We start from the raw sequence: 23,419 nt of genomic DNA, 5'->3' as shown, positions 1-23,419 counted from the left end.
CACAGTACAACCACACGCTCCCTCACATCCCGGCAGCTGCAAGCTATTCCCAGGCCAGCGGACGGAGGGCTGAGGCTCACACCTTACATCCCTTTAGCCAAGAAGAAAAGCTTTCACGCCACAGTGACAGATTAGATTTGAAGTATATGTAAAACCCAGGAGAGGTTATATATTGACCTTAACCCATACTAAGATGTAAACCGAATTAAATAACGTTAGAGCTGAAATGTATCTTAGAAATATTATCTCCAACCCTTTCCCTTTTCACAGATGAGGACATTATGGTCAGACAGGGGGAGCGACACTCCTCTCCAAGGCTGCACTTGAGTAAGGAGGAGAGTGAAACGATTGACAGCAAACCCTTCTGTGAGTGCAGATTTGATCAGGAGAGAGAGTAAGCACTTGGGGTGTCTTGATGTGAGTGGAGGGAGGGCAGAGAGGAGAGGCGTGGAAAGAGACAGGTCCCCTAACCCGTGGCCAGGCCTGCACAGACAAAAATTACATTTTCCTATTAGCTGGTAAAAAGATATATCCCCCAGAGTCAGGAATGATCCTTTGATCTTGCCTTCCAGACCAGAAACACAAAGGCCACCAAATCCTTACGTCTGGGGCAGAAGCCCTCAGTAGTGCTTGTGCCAGCACATTCTGGGGAGAGGGCCAGTTCTGGGTCTGGTAAATCCATTGTAGACTTTAAATCCCACTTGGACACAACAGTATCAGAAGAAAAAGCTTCAGATGACACACAAGGTTCCACAATGCCATCTGTACTCATGGATGGGGTTTGCAAACTCCGGCGGGTAGGTGTGAGAGAAAAGGAGTCACACACACACTTGGGCAACAGAAATCACACTTTGGGAAGCTTGTAGGCATGCATCTATTTTAAGAGCCTGGGATATGCACCCACGTGTATACAAAGGCACATGTGTATACAGTCACATCCAAGTAATTATAAATGTTGCCAGTTGTACTGCAGCTAAGTGGAGGTAGGGCATTTCTTCACAAAGATTTGCAATTTTTATGGGCATGACTTAATTCAACTAAAGCCTTGATGCTAGAATAAATTATTTTAACGACCTGGCCCTCTGTTTGTCTTTTTCTTTACTTGGATAATAAATCTACTCCTGGAAGCAGTACGTAGTACTAGGCCTGTACCTCTGCCTCTTGTCCTGCTGTCATCAGAATCCACTTTTTGGCCTGGGCAGCCTACAAGTCTTTGTGTCTCTGGGTGCATTCAGCGCTCAGAGCAAAAGTCTTCTGAGCTGAATCTGTGCCAACGACAGGTCTACATGTAATGAATAGGGTCTGCCTTTGCCTTTGGAAGCTACAGATTTTCCTTCTAGACTTCTAGTTCCTATCTCTCCTGGCACCTATATTCTGTGCCTACACCCACCCCAGCTCCAATACATACCGGTCCTTCCTGCATCCCTTTTCCTTTCCCAGCCACTTTCAGAAGAGTGTCAGCCTGGATCTACCACATAGAAGGTTCTTGGACCACTGACTACCTTGGATGTTACTTCTACTTGGACAAGTTCTACAGGAATGCCCATGCGGTTTCAGGACTCCACTAGGGGAACAGGAAAGAGGTTCTGGGGGTTAAGTTTGTGGCACACAGTGAAAGGGTCCCACTAAGATACGTGCTCCAAATTGATAAAAATTAGAAAGTCTGCCAATACCAAGTTTCGGTAAGAATGTGTGTGGAGCGTTCACACCCTGCTGGAGGCAACATGAACTCGTACTACCACGTGGGAGAACAGCCTGGCAATACAGTCGCCCCTTGGTCTCTGCAGGCGATGAGTTCCAGGACTCCCCACAGATACCAGAATCCACTCAAGTCCTCTATATAGAATGGTGTAGGATTTGCATAAAACCTGAAGACATCCTCCTGTATACTTTAAATCATCTCTAGATGACCTATGATACCTAATACGATGTAAATGTTATGTAAATAGTTGCTGGCATATAGCAAATTCAAGTTGTGCTTTTTGGTGCTTTCTGGAACTTGGGGGGGAATATTTTCGATCCCCCCAAAATTTCTGTGGTTGAACCAAATTGTAGGCATGCATCTATTTCAAGAGCCTGGGACATACACCCACACATATACAAAGGCACATGTGTACACAGTCACATCCAAGTAATTATAAACGTTGAATTCCATGTGAACTCAAACTGGTTGAATCCACAGATGAGAAAACATGTGGCTGTGCAAGGTCGGCTGTATCCCCTAAAGTTGCCGATAAGCATAACTAACAGCCCAGTAGTTCCATTCCTACTTACACATCACAGAGAAGTGTACGCACGTACGGGATGTGCATATAGAGGGATGCCCCTGGGGTTACTATGAATTACAAAACTAAAAATAACCCCCATCTCCGCCATCAGTGGAACAGATCAATAAACTGTGGTATAATCTCACACTAGAATACTACACAGGAATAAAAATGAATGAACTACAAGCCAAAAAATGACATAGGTGAGTATTAAAAACATTAAGTTGAGTGGAAGAAGCCCAACATGCACACACATAGACACACACTTCTGTAGGATTCTACATATTTAAAGTTCAAAAACAGACAAAACTGTTGTGTTTAGGGATGCATCCTTAGGTGATGAAACTGCAAAGAAAAGCAAGAAGATGATTAACATAAAGCCAGGATAGAGGTTCCCTTCAGGGGGGGATGTGAGTGGGAGAAGACATGTGGGGGGCTTTTGGGGTGTTTCTTGAGCTGGGTGCTGGTTACATGGATATTTGCTTTATGATAACTTGCTAAGCTGTACAGTCATTGTTTATGCACTTTTCTATACATGTGTTATTTTTCACAATTTAAAACAGAAGCTCAACCAAAATCACTCCACCAACAAGAGCTTCCAGAGCTGATTTTACCAAGGGGTGAGATTCTCAACAGTTCAGATTCCATTTCTCTCTCCTTTCTTCCTCTTTCATCTACAAATGGAGTTTCCATTCTTACATCCTCCTACATAGCTGAGGTGAATGTATACACATGTGCATGCCTACTTCTTCTGCCAAGTACTGATCTTACTCTGGGCAAAATGTCCCTCCAATTTGACCCTTTTGTCTGGTCTGACCTCCAAAGAGCTCTCTTTGGGATTCAAGAATATTCAAAGACCAGGAGCAGAGTTTCACTCCCATTCCTCCTGCAGAGCCAGGCTGGAGAAGGAGTGTTTTTTCCATTTACCCAACATTCTGCCTTTTCACTGCATGCAGACTGCAGACAGAGTCAGCCAGCGAGAGCCAGGAGACGAATGGCTGGACTTGAAGCTGAGAGACATTGCTCTGGTCTGTGGGCCCAGGGCCCAGACCCATCTGTATCTGTTGTCACACCAAAGCACCCTGTCATCTTGGGGTGCCTGTGTGGGGAAACTTTCACTGGATGGGACCTTCTCTAAATTAACTTTAATCTTATTAACAGGATTTATGGGGTATGGCCATGGTTCTGCCTAGAAATTCCCTTGGAAGAGCTATTGCTGTAAGTTCTGGTTAGGAAAAACTGATGCTCCCAGGGTGGCCAGCAATGATTTGAAGAAACTTATGAGGTTGATCAGAAAGGGCTCTGAGGAACCAGGAACCAGAAGGCCTGAGCTCCAGCCTATACTTCACTAGCACTGGGACTGAAGGAAAGTCATCTCATTTCCTTGGGTCTCAAATCCTGTCCAGCTCACAGGAACGAATAAGCGAAATGTATATGGGATGCTTTAAAACCACAAATGCTATACAAATACAAGGGATGATGATGATGGTTATTATAAAGGTCCAGTTTTTGCTACTAATCATTCCACAGTTTTGAAAAAGAGGTAGCTCTCATCGATATAACTAAGGTTGGTTTGGGCAAAAACCCAGTGACTGTACGACTGCACAGAAGATACATCCTGCTGGGTAGTGGCACTGCACCAAATTCATCCACACTCCTTCCCTTTGCCAGCAGGGAGGGCTCAGCTGCTAGACGAGGCTGGAAACATTATAGGCCTTGAACAGAGCTCAGCCCACTGGCCTTCTCAGAGGCCGAGTGCCTGACCTTGGCCTCGTGAACACTGTGTTCTACCCCCAGAGCTATCCTTCCCAGGCTGTGTTCTCCAGACAGAATGAAAAACATGTGGCTGCCAAGGTCAGGTAAAGGCAGAAGGGGTGGCTGTCACCCCTGTTCCTGTAGAAAATCAATCTTTTTTTTTTAAAGGGGCATTGCACATTTGGATGGTTCTAGGGGCCAAGAGAAAGACAGGCACTTTCCAACTTTGAAGGTCCAATGGGATCTTGGTTTAATTGCTTTTGAACCCATCTGAAAGAATCAGAAGGTGGTTTTAAATAGCAGAAAGAATCCCAAGCCCACGTGAAGTCCATTGGTAGTAGGATGGTGTTGACCATTCCGAATCCCATCATTCCAGCTGTCAACGTCAGGAAAGGAGAGACTCGAGATGCCAAGTGGCCTGATTCTCTTAGGGAGCCCCTCCAGGAAGACTGGGGTGATAAGAGTGGACTGCCATGATCCCGTTGGCCACCTTGATCTGCCTACAAGCTTGGGCTCCAATGTCCTGACCCCACTCATTAGACCTCGTAACTGACATGACTGTGGACCTACCAACCCTCCCAGAGCAAATGGCCATGTTCAGAAAACACTTCATCCCAGCGCCGGGGGAGCTAAGGCTAAGGGTGGGTTGAGAAGGATCTGGTGTTCACTTTCTGGGAACATTTTTAGGAGTGTAGGGAGTGTGCTGAAATCAATCCTTGAAACCACAGCGTTTCATCAGCCTTGTCCCAGTTCTCTTGGCATAGCAACAGAGGGACAGTTGCCCGCACTCACTCCTTGGTCATAACCTGAGTGCTTTGTTTTATTTAGCATTTCAAAGTGTTTCCAAAAGGAGTAGCTCAACTTTTATCTCCTCAGCAATCGTACAAAGTAGGTAGGGGACCTTTCCCACTTCACAGATGGAGAAAGTGAGATATGGCTGCTTGCTAGTGGCAAACAAAGAGGAACTCACTCTGTCTTGACTCCTAGTACAGGGAGTTCCCTTTCTGCCACACTAAAGATCCTTACTTTTTTCTCATCCTACCTACTAATCACCCATCAGGGAACCTCAGCTCCTCCATGAGAGACCCACAAAAGCCCACTTTTTCAGGAGGAATATATTAATATGTTTATTAAATTTACCTCTTTTTTTTTTTGGCGGTACGCAGGCCTCTCACTGCTGTGGCCTCTCCCCTTGTGGAGCACAGGCTCCAGATGCGCAGGCTCAGCGGCCGTGGCTCACGGGCGCAGCCGCTCCGCGGCATGTGGGATCTTCCCGGACCGGGGCACGAACCCGTGTCCCCTGCATCGGCAGGCAGACCCTCAACCACTGCGCCACCAGGGAAGCCCTAAATTTACCTCTTATATTAACATTCTAACATAGAGAACAAACGTATGGACACCAAGGGGGAAGGGGAGCGGGTGGGATGAATTGGGAGACGGGGATTGACATATATACACTTTTGATAATATGTATGATGTAGGTAACTAATGAGAACCTACTGTATGGCACAGGGAACTCTACTCAATGCTCTGTGGTGACCTAAATGGGAAGGAAATCCAAAAAAGAGGGGATGTATGTGTACGTATAGCTGATTCACTTTGCTGTACAGTAGGAACTAACACAACATTGTAAAGCAACTCTACTCCAACAAAAAATGTTTTTAAAAATTCTAAAAATTAAATAGTTTTCTACTTGAAGCTGCAGCTCTTTGAGTCACTGTTTCAAGTATCCATTCCAGAACTGGATGCCAGTCAAAGAAACATCCATAAGCTTCTTACCAATCAGGCTGAATGATGATCGTTCTTTTTCTGATAACTAAATGACTTCTTATTTCTATGTGAAAGCATTACAGCAACAGAACAATGTCAACATGATTGTTTATAATGACTTTTATCTCCCATCATCGTATCACACACCAGCTGAAAACCATAGCTCCAGCTATGCATCTCTCTAGAACTCAGTCATACAAATGAGGTATCTCTGTCTATGAAAATTAAATGACTAGTCTATTCTTCCTGTGGCTGAATGTTTTGCAATAAGGAATATTATTTATTAGTAATCATTTTTATGTCTTCTTTCTCTAAAATGGATTTGAGATGGAGTACCCCCCCAACACACACACACAGAGGCATGTACCAAAACAATTTTTTAAAAGAGAAATTAACAAACATATACCCAGAAGAGACATGACTCCATCTTAAAACTGGAAGTAAGATGCTTACAGCACCTTTACATTTTATTTAACTCTGAGTTCCCTGGAAGTCAAGGGGAAAATAGATATACATTGGTTATATGGTTCTTATCTATGAAAAAGGAAGGTATTTACATTTATATTTCACTATTTCTCTTTGTCACCCACAATTTGGCATGATTTTGCATGAGTGTTTTATGTTTTGTGTATATTTTTTTCTTTCCAAAGAATAATGGGTTAAACACAGCCAGGGTACATGCTTTCTGAAGAAAAGTGTATGGTAAGTTTGATGCACTTTGGGGCCTGATCAAGAGAAAGATATGGAAACCCAGACTCTTCCTTACCTCCTCTAGTTTGTCCACTCTCCCCACCAGTTTGGTGGTAACCGAATGCAGTTTCAGGAGATCCAGGCCGTAGAAAGCTCCTTCCAGCATGTCTATGATGGTGGAGAGCTATGAAACAAAGGCAGGCGTTAGTCCAAGGCTGGGGCAGACAGGTCCAGAGGGAGACGTTTCCTTTTAGATCTCCATGTTGGAGGCTGGACAGGGAAGCCACTAGCCAGAAGTTGAGAGGTGGCCCTCAGAAACCAGCACTTGTGGGGGTGGGCACATAAGCAGACCCAATGGTGTAGGTGTACTCTGTCTATTGGAATACGCGGGTAAGAAAATGGGAGAATCCTACAAGAACAAGTCAACTGAGGTCTGGACAGCTTCGCCGAACTGTTTATACTTCTTTTACTAAGTCCATCAGTGGCATGCATGTCTGTCTTTCATACTAGACTGTGAGCTCCTTGGAAGTAGTGCTATGTCATCTTCATCTTTGATTACCCATGATACCTAGTACAGTACTTGGCCCACAACAAGTGATCTGAAACACTCACATGCATTGTCTGCTGAAGTCCCTGGAAGACACCAACAAGCTTTTCCTTAGCACTAAAAGCAAAACTGCCCCTGGGGTAAAAGAGACCCAGTGGCCCATCTTTGAGGCGGCAAGTTGTCAAAGGGTACCCAGCTCTCTCAGTTTTTTCAACACTGTCCTTCCTGCCAGTACAGAGCCACTGGGAGGAAGGTGGCTGAGGCGCTGGTGACATCCAGGGCATGCAAAGTACAGGTTAAGGAAGCAGATGAGAGATGCTTAAACTGAGTCTCCCTGCCAAGGACCATCCCTGAAGAGTTTGTTGGACACTATTGTGCAATCTCTGCTCCTCCAATAACAGCTTTTCTATTAGATGAAGAATTCAGCGTATGAAATGCTAATGTTTAGAAGATCTCCATCCTCCCCCTCAGAGGAAGATAGCTGAATCCTGGGTAAAGGCCAAGGGAGGGTAGCTGATTAATAGGTACTGTGATGATTTTCTGATTCCTAAAATTTTGCGTACTGTTGTTTCAGAATCCCCCAAGAATCCAGTCCTATAACTGGGTAACTGTGCCTTTGGTTCAGAGATTGTTTCACGGCAGAGCTGTAGTTCTGAGTGATGTGGTTGAATCCTGGGACACTCATCTTATTGGTAAACCCTACTCTGCTTAAAGGAATATCAATGATGACCAGTTACCGAGTGTGTACCAGCTGCCGGCACAGCAGTAGCACTTTACGTGGTCATTCATTAATGGAACTAGTGTCTACTGAGCCTCAACTATATGTCAGGTATTGTGCCAAGTACTCAATAGCTGTCATCTCATCGATTCTCAAAACAACCCCCAAAGGTAGATGTTATTCTTCCTACTTTTTAACTCAAGGAGACTGAGGTCAGATCAGGTGAGTAACTTGAGTAGCATCACAGAGCAAGCAGTAGCAGAGCACTGATTTGAACCCAAGTCTGACTCCAAGCCAAGCTCGTCCCACGACCCCACGCTGCAGATGAAGAGGGGAGGACAGGATCAGATGAAGCCCTCAGCTGACCCACTGGGCCGCCCCAGGTAGGGCCTGAGCTTCCCCATCCTGCGGACCAGAATTACAGGACTGAAGTTTGATGACTGGACCTAGAGCAGGCCCCAGGCCTCTTCTTCTCTGGGTCGCCCAGCCCTTGCAATGAGGACTAAAGGCTCACTTCTCTCTGTGTGTCTGGTGTGTCTTTGGGGTGCCTCCTGTGCTGACAGCAAATCGTGGCAGTAACTCTCCTGGAGAAGAATGCTGAGTTCTTTTGGCCGGCTGGGTCTGGCAGCTGCTCCCAGGCCCAGCCTCCTTGGCTCCGTAAGAGAGGCGGGCACACTTTGCTCTAGGCATCTCCCTCAGACGTTAGAATTGCAAATGACCAGTCTGTCAGATCATCAGCTTTGGGTCCACACGCAACACTCTCAGGCCAGGGTCTGACCTCCTTTAAAGGCTAAAACAGGGCCCACTTACTCAAAGGCCTACAGTCCCCAGCAACAGCCTTGCCAGACGCATGGGTCCCTAAGGCAGCCTCTCACCCAGGCATCAACCCACACCAGGTCCTACCTTCAAGTCCCGGCTGTCTGCCTCCCGAAGCTTCTGGAGCCTGAAGTCTCCCTCACAGGGATTGAGGGCGGATGGCGGTGCAACACAGGCACACTTGCAGGATGAGCCTGAGGTGATGGTTTCCACAGTGTAGAAGTCTTCCTTCCTGGAGGTCCCCTCGTTGACCCTTTGGCAGGCGTCTCGGCCCAGGGGTCGCACTACACACTTGCACTGACAGTCCGAGCCCTCAGACACGGCCTTAACTTTGTCATAGTCTCCGAGCAACTAGACAAAGAGAGAGAGAACAGGTTGAGGGTGTGCAGACGCAGGCATCACTTAGGGTCCTGAAGAAGGCTCTCCGTTCACTTTGTCAGGTGTCCTGCTAGCCAGAGACCTCAGACAGCTCTGATGTGGAGTTGAAAAGGTCATCGCAACACAATTTGCTGACTCTAGCATTTCCTGGGAGGCACTCAGAGTTCAGCTCTCTTTGTTTACCTTGGAAAGCTGTGCATTTCTCAGGGGGCCTTAGCCTTTCATCATTTAAAGGAAAAAAACAAATGAGCCCTGTCATCCTTCCGGTAGTCCTTGCCTTAGCTAGAATCCAGATTTAGATTGAAAAAGGAAAGGAGAAGGGATTGATGGAGGGATTGGAAAACTGACATTCCAATTTCAAGACTACTGGCTTCTGTCCTCCTTCATTCATTCACCATTTATTGAGTGCCACCTGGGGACTGAGCTAGGTGCTGTGAGAGGCAAAGCAATGGGCCAGACAGAGAGACTGCTCTCAAGGAGCTTACCGTGCAGGAGATATAGAAATAACAGTCACAGCAATTAGGGAGTGTTAAGGCCCCCTGAAGTGGGAGTGCAACGGGAGCTCAAACAGAGGGCCACAGAGAGTGTCTCTAGCCGGGCACCAGGGAAGACTTCTTGGAGGAAATGGTATCTGATCTGGTCTCAAAGGATGGGTTAGATTTGGAGAAAAGAAACTGGGAGGAGAGAGACAGATCCAAACGTCAGTAAGGTTTACTCAGCCCAAGGGTTCATACGGATCCTAGAATAGCTTCTGCACCCAAACCCCAAGACAAAGCCAGGAGAGCGAACTGGCAGCACTTGCGGCTTCTACAGCGCTAAACATTTCCTTCTGAGTGCTTGCCCCCGCCGGCCTCCCCAGGCAGGAAAACACATAACAGCAGGCTTTCTGGAACCACGATCCTAGGCACTTGCTGGGGAAAAGGCTCCTCCCCAGCTCCTCTCCAAGACATCCTACATCCCTGAAGTTAGGGCTCCCTTTGTGGGCACAGAGAAGGGTTCCCTTCATTTGACTAATGACCCTGTCAGGCAAGCTTTGAGCTTGTTGGAGTGGATATGTTCCTGGGATGCTGTCGGAGGGGGGAAGAAGTCTCGTTATGTTTTTTTTTACAAGGGTTGGGTTTCTGCTAATACTAATATTTGTTTTAGGACTGTTGTCAAATGCAGAATGGACCAGTGGAAGAAGGAGTTGTGTAGTTCAGGGTGACTTAATTGGCCAGTCTTTATGTGCTGAGAGTAAATCGTAGCTGTCTGCTCTCAGAGTCTGCCTAGATTCCTACATATCCCTGCTCTGAGAGCTTGGGTGGATTCCTTCCTATCAGGAGGCTCCGGTTTCAGGAAGGCTTTTGTTGATGGTCCTCCAGAGCCCCAATGTGAAGGATTTATATGTCTTTTCGATTTGGGGGTCAGTGTGAGGTTATGGGTGAGTACAGGGCATGTATTAGCATAATTATTAAAGGAAGGGTGAGGAGACTAGTGCTTGATAAATGCCAAGTGTTTCTACAGAAAGGAGCCAAGGACCCCAGTCCCAAGGCTTAGCGGAGGTACGGCAGCACTATAGGAACCCTTTCTCAGCCATCCCTCATCCTTAGGATTATGACGACACCCACCACACAATCATCATGCAGGCTCTGGAAAGCATGAAATAAACACTCTAGAGAGAACTGTCTTTTACAAGATCTGAGTTGGGACAACCGTGAGATTGTCAGAAGACCTGGCTCTACCCATCTCTAGGACCCTTTACTCTTCTAAGCCTTATGGTCCTTAACTATAGAATGGGAATAAGGATTGTGCGGGGATCGAGTCAAATAAACCAAGTGAAAGTACTTCATAAAAGGATACGTTACAGATCCTGTCCCTATCAGCTGTCACTCCCTCCCCTCCCCACTAGCGTCTGCCGGACCTGACTGGATCTGCATTTCCATTTCACCTTCTCAATATGGGGGGGACTTATCATCAGTCCCTCTGTTTGGGGGCATCTCATATTCCTCACACTTGTTGCTGTTCTGTTCTCTCCCTGGGTGTCTCACTCCGAGCAATATCTCCCCATGGGTTACGCCATCTGCCTCCTGTCCAGCATGCCCGTCTGTTTTCACATTCCAATTCTGACAACCAGCCACACAGACAAGAGATGGCCACACTTTCTACACCCCTTCAACCAAAAGGTTTTGATTTTTTTTTTCTTCTCAGGGAGTTGTGTGGTGTCTTCCCTTCCTTCTCCTCTCCTTTCTCCTGATTCTGTAACTTTGAAAGACCCTATGATTTTGAGAGGAGGACCCATGTCCCTTTGCTTAAGAAAATATTCTGATAAAGGAAAAGTGCCCTCCCCTTTGGTAATGGAGGGAGAAAGGCTGCTTCCGAACGCTTCAGCAAGGACCATCTTAAGGCTCTTGCCACTACCCAGGGCAAGAGGGGGGAGCATGGGACTCGCAGCCTACCTGAGATAAAACGTTCTCCTGGTTGTCCGCTTCGTTTTGCAGAGTCTCGTCCTCCGTGGGCGCCACCGTCTGCACATCTGGGGGCTCGGTCGTCCCAGTCGGGGGAGTGCTGTACCCCCAGCCCAGAGCCATAACCAGAGCGAAGCAGAGAGCTAGCCGCAAAGACTTGGCCATGAGGGACGCGACAAGAGGGAGCTCGGCCCCTTCGGAGAATGGCTGGGGTCCGGTGGGGTGGAGGGGGGGTGTCTCGGCAAGGACTAAGGCGAGAGGGTGTCTGGCTGGAGCCCGAGAGTGGCTGCTCACAGCGCCTTCCAAAGCTGGGTGCGGCTGAGCGGGGCGGGAAGATGCTCCCTAGAGACCCTGGTCATCTCCTTCCCAACGCGATCAGCCCCGACCGTGCGGCCCCGGTAGAGAGTGGGGCGCAGGATAGGAGGAGGTGACGGGGAAGGTGGAGGTGGTAAGGCTCGCCGAGCGCACGTCCTCTGGAGATGGCTCAGGTGGAAGGAAGGGGTCCTGGCAGAGGCGGGCGGGGCGGGGCGCGCGGGGGCTGGCGGCTGGGAGCCTGGGGGCGCAAGGGGACCCGGTGGGGGTGTGGGGCGGGCAGCTGCGAGGGCTGCTGGGCGACTGCGCCGCGGAGCGCTGGCGCGGAGGGAGGGCGGAGCCTCTATTGTGCCGGGCAGCGGGGATGCAGCAAGTTACGGCGCGGAGGAGGAGGACCGGGTAGCGCCCGGGGCTCCGGCGGAGGGGTTCCTGGCCGACCCCGCCCCCCCCCGACCTCAGCTGCTGCGCACGCCCTCCGCGGGGGGGTGATGTCGCCCCTTTCCTTCATCTGACCGCAAATGATAAAGGGAGAGAAATCACCCCAAGCGGGATCCCTGAAATTTGGAGATCTCTTGTGCCCATTCTCGCGGAGAGGAGCGAGTTTCCACTGGGATGGGAGGTAGGCAGCGAGAACTCTCTCCAAGCACGAGCAAGTATGGATGGATCCTCAGCATCCTCCTTTTATTGCATCTGGAGGAGAGGTGGAACATTTACTGTTGGACGTTTCTTTTCCCTGACTTGACTTTGGGAAAGATATTTGGCAGCTTTGAACTTAGCGCCATCGGTAGTTTGCTTGCCTGCGGCAGCTTTAGAACCTGGCAATACCTCCAACCAGAGGATAGCTTTTTTTAACATCTTTATTGGATTATAATTGCTTTACAATGGTGTGTTAGTTTCTGCTTTGTAACAAAGTGAATCAGCTATACATATACATATATACCCATTACTCCTCTCTCTTGCGTCTCCCTCCCACCCTCCCTATCCCACCCCTCTAGGTGGTCACAAAGCTCCAAGCTGATCTTCCTGTGCTATGCAGCTGCGTCCCACTAGCTACCTATTTTACATTTGGTAGTGTATGTAAGTCCATGCCACTCTCTCACTTCGTCCCAGCTTACCCTTCCTCCTCCCTGTGTCCTCAAGTGCATTCTCTACGTCTGTGTCTTTATTCCTGTCCTGCTCCTAGGTTCTTCAGAACCTTTTTTTTCCCCTAAAGATTCCATATATATGTGTTAGCATACAATATTTGTTTTTTTCTTTCTGACTTACTTCACTGTGTATGACAGACTCTAGGTCCATCCACCTCACTACAAATAGCTCAATTTCGTTTCTTTTTATGGCTGAGTAACATTCCATTGAATGTATATGCCACATCTTCTTTATCCATTCATCTGTCAGTGGACAGTTAGGTTGCTTCCATGTCCTGGCTATTGTAAATAGAGCTGCAATGAACATTGTGGTACATGACTCTTTTTGAATTATGGTTTTCTCAGGGTATATGCCCAGTAGTGGGATTGCTGGGTCGTTTGGTAGTTCTATTTTTAGTTTTTAAAGGAACCTGCAGGGCTTCCTTGGTGGCGCAGTGGTTGAGAGTCCATCTGCCAATGCAGGGGACACGGGTTCATGCTCCGGTCCGGGAAGATCCCACGTGCCGCGGAGCGGCTGGGCCTGTGAGCCATGGCCGCTGAGCCTGCGCGTCTGGAGCCTGTGCTCCGCAACGGGAGAGGCCACAACAGTGAGAGGCCCGCGTACCACAAAAAAAAAAAAGGAACCTCCATATTGTTCTCCATAGTGGCTGTATCAATATACATTCCCACCAACAGTGCAAGAGGGTTCCCTTTTCTTCACACCCTCTCCAGCATTTATTGTTTGTAGATTTTTTGATGATGGCCATTCTGACTGGTGTGAGATGATATCTCATTGTAGTTTTGATTTGCATTTCTCTAATGATTAATGATGTTGAGCATCCTTTCATGTGTTTGTTGGCAAACTGTATATCTTCTTTGGAAAATGTCTATTTAGGTCTTCTGCCCATTTTTGGATTGGGTTGTTTGTTTTTTTGTTATTGAGCTGCATAAGCTGCTTGGAAATTTTGAGGATTAATCCTTTGTCAGTTGCTTCATTTGCAAATATTTTCTCCCATTCTGAGGGTTGTCTTTTGGTCTTGTTTATGGTTTCCTCTGCTGTGCAAAAGCTTTGAAGTTTCATTAGGTCCCACTTGTTTATTTTTGTTTTTATTTCCATTTTTCTAGGAGGTGGGTCAAAAAGGATCTTGCTGTGATTTATGTCATAGAGTGTTCTGCCTATGTTTTCCTCTAAGAGTTTGATCATTTCTGGCCTTACAGTTAGGTCTTTAATCCATTTTGAGTTTATTTTTGTGTATGGTGTTAGGGAGTGTTCTAATCTCATTCTTTCATATGTAACTGTCCAGTTTTCCCAGTACCACTTATTGAAGAGTCTGTCTTTTCTCCATTGTATATTCTTGCCTCCTTTATAAAAAATAAGGTGACCATATGTGCGTGGGTTTATCTCTGGGCTTTCTATCCTGTTCCATTGATCTATATTTCTGTTTTTGTGCCAGTACCATACTGTCTTGATTACTGTAGCTTTGTAGTATAGTCTGAAGTCAGGGAGCCTGATTCCTCCAGCTCCGTTTTTCTTTCTCAAGGTTGCTTTGGTTACTCGGGGTCTTTTGTGTTTCCATACAAATTGTGAAATTTTTTCTAGTTCTGTGAAAAATGCCATTGGTAGTTTGATAGGGATTGCATTGAATCTGTAGATTGCTTTGGATAGTAGAGTCATTTTCACAATGTTGATTCTTCCAATCCAAGAACATGGTATATCTCTCCATCTGTTTGTGTCATCTTTAATTTCTTTCATCAGTGTCTTATAGTTTTCTGCATACAGGTCTTTTAACGCCTTATGTAGGTTTATTCCTAGGTATTTTTTCTTTTTGTTGCAGTGGTAAATGGGAGTGTTTCCTTAATTTCACTTTCAGATTTTTCATCATTACTGAATAGGAATGCAAGAGATTTCTGTGCATTTATTTTGTCTCCTGCTACTTTACCAAATTCATTGATTAGCTCTAGTAGTTTTCTGGTAGCATCTTTAGGATTCTCTATGTATAGTATCATGTCATCTGCAAACAGTGACAGCTTTACTTCTTCATTTCTGATTTGGATTCCTTTTATTTCTTTTTCTTCCCTGATTGCTGTGGCTAAAACTTCCAAAACTATGTTGAATAAGAGTGGTGAGAGTGGACAACTTTGTGTTGTTCCTGATCTTACAGGAAATGGTTTCAGTTTTTCACCATTGAGAATGATGTTGGCTGTGGGTTTGTCATATATGGCCTTTATTATGTGGAGGTAAGTTCCCTCTATGCCTACTTTTTGGATGGTTTTTTATCATAAATGGGTGTTGAATTTTTTCAAAAGCTTTTTCTGCATCTATTGAAATGATCATATGGTTTTTCTCCTTCAATTTGTTAATATGGTTTATCACATTGATTGATTTGTGTATATTGAAGAATCCTTGCATTCCTGGGATAAACCCCACTTGATCATGGTGTGTGATCCATTTAATGTGCTGTTGGATTCTGTTTACTAGTATTTTGTTGAGGATTTTTGCAACTATGTTCATCAGTGATATTGGCCTGTCGTTTTCTTCCTTTGTGACATCGTTGTCTGATTTTGGTGTCATGGTGATGGTGGCCTCGTAGAATGAGTTTGGAAGTGTTTGAGAAGGAGAGGTGTTAGCTCTTCTCTAAATGTTTGAAAGAATTCTCCTGTGAAGCCATCTGGTCCCGGGCTTTTGTTTGTTGGAAGATTTTTAATCACAGTCTCAATTTCAGTGCTTGTGATTGGTCTCTTTATATTTTCTATTTCTTCCTGGTTCAGTCTTGAAACGTTGTGCTTTTCTAAGAATTTTTCCATTCTTCCAGGTTGTCCATTTTATTGGCATATAGTGGCAGGTGGATTCTTAACCACTGCACCACCAGGGAAGTCCCCCACTTTCTTCACCTTTTTTTTTTTTAATTATTTTATTTATTTATTTTGGCTGCATTGGGTCTTCATTGCTGCGTGCGGGCTTTCTCTAGTTGCAGCGAGCGTTGGCTACTCTTCGTTGCGGTGCACAGGTTTCTCATTGTGGTGGCCTCCCTTTGTTGTGGAGCATGGGCTCTAGGCACGTGGGCTTCAGTAGTTGTGGCATGCAGGCTCAGTAGTTGTGGCGCACAGGCTTAGCTGCTCTGTGGCATGTGGGATCCTCCTAGACCAGGGCTCGAACCCATGTCCCCTGCATTGGCAGGCGGATTCTTAACCACTGTGCCACCAGGGAAGTCCCTTCTTCACCTTTTATTTCCTTTTTATTCACCTGTTTCTCAGACCACGTGACCTTCTAGACCTTCTATTATTCTGCTTATTTTTTCTCTAGAAAGGCTCCAGTTTGAATAGCTGTTAGAGCATATTGAAACTATTTCTTCCCTTTTTCTGGGCACTGTTGTTTTATTAATACAGCCAAAGATTGCCTTTGTTTTTCTGGCAGTTACATCACACCAATGATTCACATTGATTTATTTTTTAAATGTAGTTTTTTCCTCTTCTTTTTTCTTTTACATGAATTTTATACTTGTTTTCTCCATCTTGTGCTCTCCAGCGATGTTGTTGTTTTTGTTTTAACCCAAATTCCAGGCTTTACATTTTTTTCCCATTGTATATTATGATGGTTTTGGCCCATCTTTTCATTCTGTTGAAATCTTGCTGTTTTTGCTTTTGTCCCAGTTTGGGATCATTTCCAAATTCAATAAGCCTAGTTTCTGTCTTAATGCAAATCAGTAATTTTAAAAAGTCATATTCATTCATATTCTAGAGCCCTACCCATAATAGGAAAAATCTTTCTTTATTGATATTAACTTTTTTGCTGATTGCTCCGGCAGTCAGAGGCATCGGTGCTTAGGCCACGTGTTTTCATCATGTCTAAAAGCATTTTCCGACAGACTTTTGTCACCTACCTTTTAGAAATCCGGATATACTGTGGCATTCCTCCCACCTGCCAGTCTGATAACCTGATCTGAAGATCCTGAGATGAGCTCGGTTTGGCTTTAGAGCATCCAAGTTGACGTAAGCTCCGTGCAGTCTTTGCTAAGTGCCTACAGGTCTCACGTCACTTGATCCTCAGCGTATTCATGCAAAGTAAGTACTGCTCTCCCTGTTTGCAGATGAAGTCATTGGGGCACCAAGACAATGCGCTGTATGATGACCACTCTGTACTGAGTGCTCACTGTGTGCACGCGTCATTTGATGTTCAAAAAAAAAAACCCCCTGAGCTAGGTAGTATCACCCCCTTTTACAAATGAGGAAACAGCCTCAAAGAGGGGCATACGTACTGTGGAAATGTTCAAAGAACAGGGTCCCAGAAAGCCCTGAGCATGCCACTTCAGCAACCTGAGACCCAGGACCTTTATAGGTTTTGGCCAGCTGGCAGGTTGCCGGGCTCTGGGGATTCCTCAGCTGCTGTATCCACCAGGCCTCCCCAGCCAAGTTTCCTTCTGGCAAGAGCATCTGTTTTCCAGTTTACCTGGGAGCCTCCGGACTTTGCTCTGAAATGCCCGTCTGTTGAAAACCAAGGCTTCATTTGCCAGGTGGGGCTGGGGTGGCTAGAAATGACCTGCCACCTTAGTGTGTAATTTAGAAAAGGCACCTGCCCCACAGCCTCAGAATCAAAGAGCAGGGCAGAATCCCACGAGCACCATCATTCTGCCGTCTCCCTTCCCCGGCTCACTGCAGGGTGGGAGCCCTGCCAGGGAACTGTCATAAAATGCTGGAAAGGGATGATGGAAAGCCTGGCCGAGAATGAAGTCTTTTTTCCCCTGTTCACTCTGCTTTGCTGCTTTCTCAGCTTCTTATTTTGCCTTTGATCTTCTAGGTTTTCTCCCTTTTTAAAATTCAGTGTAACTCATTTATTGAATGTGTATTATGGGCCGGGTGCTCTATGGCCTGCTGAGCACAAAAGATGAAGAAGACAAAACCTCTGCCTTTATGAGCTCATGTTATAAAGATTACATGTAATCCTGGGGAGGCATACAAAAGGCTTTTTTTCCCTCTGAAGGCATTTTAGTAAAAACAAAGTTGTTCATAACTGCAAGCGAGGTAGGCAGTGAGAAGCCATTAAAAGATTTGGGCTAGGAGAATGGCCATGGTCAGATCCGCAGATTACATGAATCACTCATGTGGTGAAGAGTAGAAAGCAGAGAGAAAGGCAATACAACAACTATACTTCTCTTGTTTGCAGACCACCTGGCCTCCTGGGTTGGCTCTGCCCAAGCCAGAGTCCTGTGCTGGATGGGTCATTGCTCTGACTCAGAAGGAAGCTTCCCTGTCCTCTATGACTTGTGCTGGCCCAAGGAGGGATAGGTAGGCAGAGGCCCTTTGCCTTCGCAAGGAATTTTCCACGGCTCCTACATGGCAGAACTCCGAGAGATACAATTCCCATCATAGCTTACGTGAGTGGAGCCCCCTAAAATTCTGCAGGCACAACCGGCAACCACCAAACACTGTCCTGGGGCAGGCCAGGAACACTGCATACAGCCTGTGGCTTCTACACACCATGATCTCTCTCTCTCTCTTCCCTACCCCTCTCTCTTCCTTCACTGCCTCTCCCTCTCTCCTGGTTCCAGGAGACCTCCATGCTTAAAAGCAGAGAGCAGCACACTGGCACAGATTACGTGCTATCCTGTGGTGTGCTTTTTCAGGGCATTCACATGCCTTCCCTGCCTTTTCATAGATGTCTGATGTCCCTTTAATAAGTTCTGCCTTCAGTGATGAGTCTTTACACATGAATACTTCTGGTAGAGGCAATGCATTGCCTTAAATCTATACTAGGGAATAAATAACTGATAACAGATTTTGCTACGGAAGCAGCCGTGGGAAAACACTGCAAAGTCAAAAGGACGCATTATGGGACAATGCCAGAGAGGAGAATGCGGAGAAAGGAAAGGCCTGGTCCGTGCTTTACCACCTAGCCTAGAAATGAGGTGTAAGGACTCATTCTTGATTATTAAAGATGCACAGAAGCTGGTTCAGTAAAGACTGGGAGACAGCACTCCAGGCAGAAGCCTAGAGATGGTAAAGCTGTGGTGAGTTACTGGGAAATGCAAGCAAAGCTGGAGCACGGGGGTTACAATAGACAGAAGAGAAGGGGACGTTGCATGGAGGTCCAGAGCTGAGAATGGTGGGCAGATCACCCCAGGCCTGTGTACTGTGCTGGGAGTTTGGATTTTGAGCCAAAGGCTGTGGGAGGGAGACCCCAAAATTGCTGTAAGCAAGGGAGTGAAATAATAAAACTGGAGTTCTGGTAGATGGTCCTGGCAGTAGAATGGGTTAGAGGGTCAGACTAAAGTAGGGAGACCTGTTTGGAGGCTGTTGTTGAAATCCAGGTATGAGATGGGAAGGCTCTGATGAAGGTAGTGGCATAGAGAGAAAGGGGTGGCTAGGAGATTCAGAAAGAGGTAGAAATAAGAGGACTCGGTGACTCTCTAGATATGGGGGACAGAGTAGGGTGAAAGTATTAAGAACTCTTGGTTGTAAGTAATAAAGCAATTTTATACAGATTAATCAAAGAAAAGAGGTGAGGAAGGGGACTTTATTATAAGGATATAGGATTGTCTCACAGAACCCAAGGGCTCCAGTGTCACTGGGGTCATTAAGGACTTCTCCACACAAAAGACATAAGGTGTCCAGGTCATAGTTACATGAAGAGAGTGTGAGGCTTTCTCCTTCTCAGGCCCAATTCCAAATGCCCTGGGAAGGGACTCTGGTGCAACATGCATCAGGTGCCCAGTCCTGAACTGATCACCTAAGGTGTGTGTGCAGGGGGTCAGGTCACTGTGTAGAAGTGGGAAGAAAGGCAGGTCCCAGGGAGGGACTAATAGACCAGGCAAATAGACAGGTACCCACTGTATTCTAGCCCATGGCTGGCTGGCTCTCTGTCTCCCCTCTGCTTCCAAGATGCACTTACTTAACATAAATTAATCATCTTAGAGAAAAGCAAAAATGTATCCCCAGAGGAGACAAGCCAAATTAGTATCTAGGAATGACAACTCTTCTATGTGTCCACATCTCCAGGTGATACCTTTTCCAGCATGGCTTGAATCTAGTCCAGATGTGACTTCTCACCATCTTACAGCCACCAGATTCAATGATAAATTTAAGCTGGTATATGTATGCACAGTAGCTCTCAGCTCAGTGTAGACATTTCACTTGGTAGATTAGCCACTGAAAATGGTAATCCGTACATTTGCTTTTGAGGATACTCCCTTCTGTTCACTGGGGTGCATGAACGTCATTTAATTTTAGCCATGTCAGGCAGCCTGGAGCCGTGCAGGAGCCTGGGCTTCAGGTCAGACAGACGGTCTGTGGAATCCAGGATTTACCACACTTACTGTGGACTTTGGGAAAGTCACTTCACCTCTGTGAGCCTCGGTCTCCTCATTCTAACCTGGGAGTCACGTAAGCATCCTCTACTGCTTACTATGCACTCACCACGTGTTCCTTGTTTGAGCCGGGCAGGAATGAACTCCAGCCCCAATTCTAAGGCTAAAAAGCATGAGGACTATCAAGGTCACAGAAGGCTTACTGAAAGGGTAAGTCTTAGATTTGGCATCGAGAGGAAAGCCAGACACTGATACAAAGGTGAAGGTTTGCTTGTAAGCAGGAGAGATGATTCTAGTCTGAGCTTTGTCGGGGCTTTAGAACCACAGACCTGGGCTCAAATCTTTTTTTTTTTTTTTTTTTGTACAGAATGTTCACAGCAGCTTTATTTCCAATAGCGGAAGACTGAAAATGACCCATATTTCATCAACAAGAAACTTCCTGGTGGCGCAGTGGTTAAGAATCTGCCTGCCAATGCAGGGGACAGGGGTTTGAGCCCTGGTCCGGGAAGATCCCACATGCCCCGGAGCAACTAAGCCCGTGCACCACAACTACTGAGCCTGTGGTCTAGAGCCCAAGAGCCGCAACTACTGAACCTGCGTGCCACAATTACTGAAGCCTGCGCACCTAGAGCCTGTGCTCTGCACCAAGAAGCCTGCGCACCACAACAAAGAGTAGCCCTTACTCGCCACAGCTAGAGAAAGCCCACGTGCGGCAATGAAGACTCAGTGCAGCCAAAAATAAATAAATTAATTAAAAAAATAAAGGATATGGGTTTAAAAAAAGAAAAGAAAAGAAAATGGATAGACACACTGTGGTACATCCATACAGCGTAATACCACTCTGCTGAGTAGTATACAAATTCTGTGAAACATGCTACCCATCCAGGTACCAACATGGATAAACCTCAAAAACTTTATGCTGAGCTAAAGAAACCAAACACAGCAAACAGTACATGCTGTCGGGTTCCACTCATATAAAGTTCTAAAACAGACCAAAGTAACGTGGTAGAAATCAGAACAGTGGTTGCCCCTGAGGGTGGAAGGTATTGACTAGGAAGGGGCATGAGGGAACTTTCTGAGATGTTGGAAATATTCTGCTGGGCTCAAATCTTAATCCTGCCACCTATCTGGCGGGTGATCTCGGGCAAGTTTTTGTCTTCTGAGCCTTAGTTTTCTAACACTGCTAGATCGTTGTGGAGATTACAGATGTAAAAATAGGTCTGACTCATAGCTTGCCACATTCACAAAGCTTTGTTGAATGTCGAATGAATGATAAAATAATAACCATTTATTAAAAAGGGATATTATTACTCCTGTCTCTGACTCACTATGTGAACTTAGAACTCTCTCTGTGCCTCAGTTTACTTCTCTGAAAAAGTAAACTATCGTTTTCGATTCTTTGTTCCTTCCATTTGGTTGATTGTGACTTACGTAAACAAATTTTTCCCTTTTCTGGGTTTGCTTCATTCCAGGGACTAAACTTTAACAAGGTAACCTTCTAAAGTCTGAGCAATTCCTGAGGTGTTTGGAGCCAGCTGCCAGCCCCTTGCTTTTGTTGGCAGGGCAGCCCAGGCATATCTGGCAGCTGCAGCTGCCCAGGGAGATGCTACCTCCGATGGGAAATAGGGATGGGGGTGGAGGTGGGTAGGGCAGGGGGCTTGTCTGGGGGGACATACAGCATCACCCAGAGCAAGGTGGTGAGCAAAGCAAGACTGTCACAAGCATCCCTGGCCTGACATTGAGTTCTGAGTGAAAACCAAGGGACACCTCACTCCAACCGGAGGAAACTCAGCTATGCGCTCTGAAAGCCAACACTCCCACGCAAGGAGAGAGGCACCTAAGATAGCAGCATCACGACTGAGTCAGGGTGGTACCACCCCAGAGCTCCAACTCCTGCCGCCATTCTTTCTCCCCCTGCCTCTAAAACACTGCTCTCTTTTGAAAACCCAATCCAAGTTCATTCCAGTTAATCTTGGGATCTTCCCTCCTGCCCGCCTCATTCTCAACCTTCCTTCATCTCGTTGATACTGCTCTGTTTTCCTCTTACTCCTCCTTCCTCCCTTCTTGCAAGGAAAAACCCATTCAGAGCTCTGTTATCGGAAAGTGATAAGAGTGGTTCCTGAACAACCACTGAAGTTTTCCATTCCTTCACAGAAGATTTTCAGTGTCTGAGCGTCACTGCTTTTAGACCTAGAATTGTATGTCCAGTAACACACTACCTTTGTGTAACTCCAGGGGAACCATAAAGTGTAAATGGTGTCCTCTGGGGTGAAAGACAGTTTGAGCACCTAATATGGCCAGGTGCAAGCATCTCATTTCATTACCACAATACCCTGCAGTGGAGGTGTTATTACCCCCAGGCTGCAGGTGAGGAAATTGAAGCAGAGAGATTGATTAAACGTGCCAGAGGACAAAAATACACAGCTTATAAGTGGTAAGCTAGCTTTGATCTCAGGTCTGTCTGATTCCAGGCTCATGCTGTTCATCACACCCCATCCTACAACATTTAACTTTTTTTTTTTTGCGGTACGCGGGCCTCTCACTGTTGTGGCCTCTCCCGTTGCGGAGCACAGGCTCAGGACGCGCAGGCTCAGTGGCCATGGCTCACGGGCCCAGCCGCTCCGCGGCATGTGGGATCCTCCTGGACCGGGGCACGAACCCGCATCCCCTGCAGCGGCAGGCGGACTCTCAACCACTGCGCCACCAGGGAAGCCCAACATTTAACTTTTAAAACCCAAATTCATCTCCTCACCCACGTGTCATCTCCCCTTCTAGAATTCCATACTTAAGGTTCTCCAACCTCTTAGGGGCAAAGTGGCGCACCTGTGTAAGAACAACTGACTGCAGAAGCAGTGGGCAGTGAGATGTCCCATCTGGGAGACCTGGCTTCTAGTCCCAATGCTGCCACTCCAGCTGTGTGTGTGAACTTGGGAAGTCATGGGCTTTAGTTTGGTCTATTTTCCAAGAGAATTGGTTGGACGGAGCAATTTCCAAGGCGGTCCCTTTCAGCCCTAACATTCTGAATTCTTTGGTCCAAGCAGCTTGATTTATGATACTTCTTTACTGTATTCTGAACAGTTGGCTTGAATGTAGCTACCCACAGAAAAATAGTTGTTTTGTATGTTTCTGTAAGGCCATCAGTCACTCTAGAAAGTGTTGAATATTTGAGTTGTGAGAAGGGTAGACATCCCATGTTTTTCATGACACATTCCACAACATGTGTGCATTCTGGGTTTCCTCAAATTGTAGCATGGTGATTGCATAGTCATGGTGTGCAGTCTGTATCTGAAGACAGGT

The 23,419-nt window shown here is 46.4% G+C and overlaps 1 protein-coding gene and 1 long non-coding RNA gene across 5 annotated transcripts in view; one reads left to right on the top strand and one right to left on the bottom strand.

The window, feature by feature from the left end:
• Positions 1-11,954, bottom strand: part of OLFML2B (olfactomedin like 2B) — a 41,373-nt gene extending 29,419 nt beyond the window's left edge. For all 4 annotated transcript variants that reach the window (XM_030847431.2, XM_030847433.2, XM_030847432.2 and 1 more), the window contains exons 1-3: positions 11,377-11,954; positions 8,651-8,914; positions 6,559-6,666 (exon numbers count right to left, since the gene is read on the bottom strand). In XM_030847431.2, the coding sequence (XP_030703291.1) occupies positions 6,559-6,666; positions 8,651-8,914; positions 11,377-11,550 (546 nt within the window). In that variant the 5' untranslated portion in view covers positions 11,551-11,954. The remainder of the gene's footprint in view (positions 1-6,558; positions 6,667-8,650; positions 8,915-11,376) is intronic.
• A 31-nt stretch (positions 11,955-11,985) lies between these two features.
• On the top strand, positions 11,986-21,351 carry LOC115847522 (uncharacterized). Its single transcript, XR_004037383.2, has 3 exons — positions 11,986-12,316; positions 16,710-16,883; positions 20,490-21,351. It is a non-coding gene; the product is annotated as an uncharacterized lncRNA (long non-coding RNA).
• Positions 21,352-23,419: the final 2,068 nt, after the last annotated feature.

Source organism: Globicephala melas, chromosome 1 (assembly GCF_963455315.2).
Source record: "Globicephala melas chromosome 1, mGloMel1.2, whole genome shotgun sequence".
Classification (NCBI taxonomy): Eukaryota; Metazoa; Chordata; class Mammalia; order Artiodactyla; family Delphinidae; genus Globicephala; species Globicephala melas.
The sequence above is the reverse complement of the archived record's forward strand: the minus strand, read 5'-3'. Positions and strand labels throughout refer to the sequence as shown.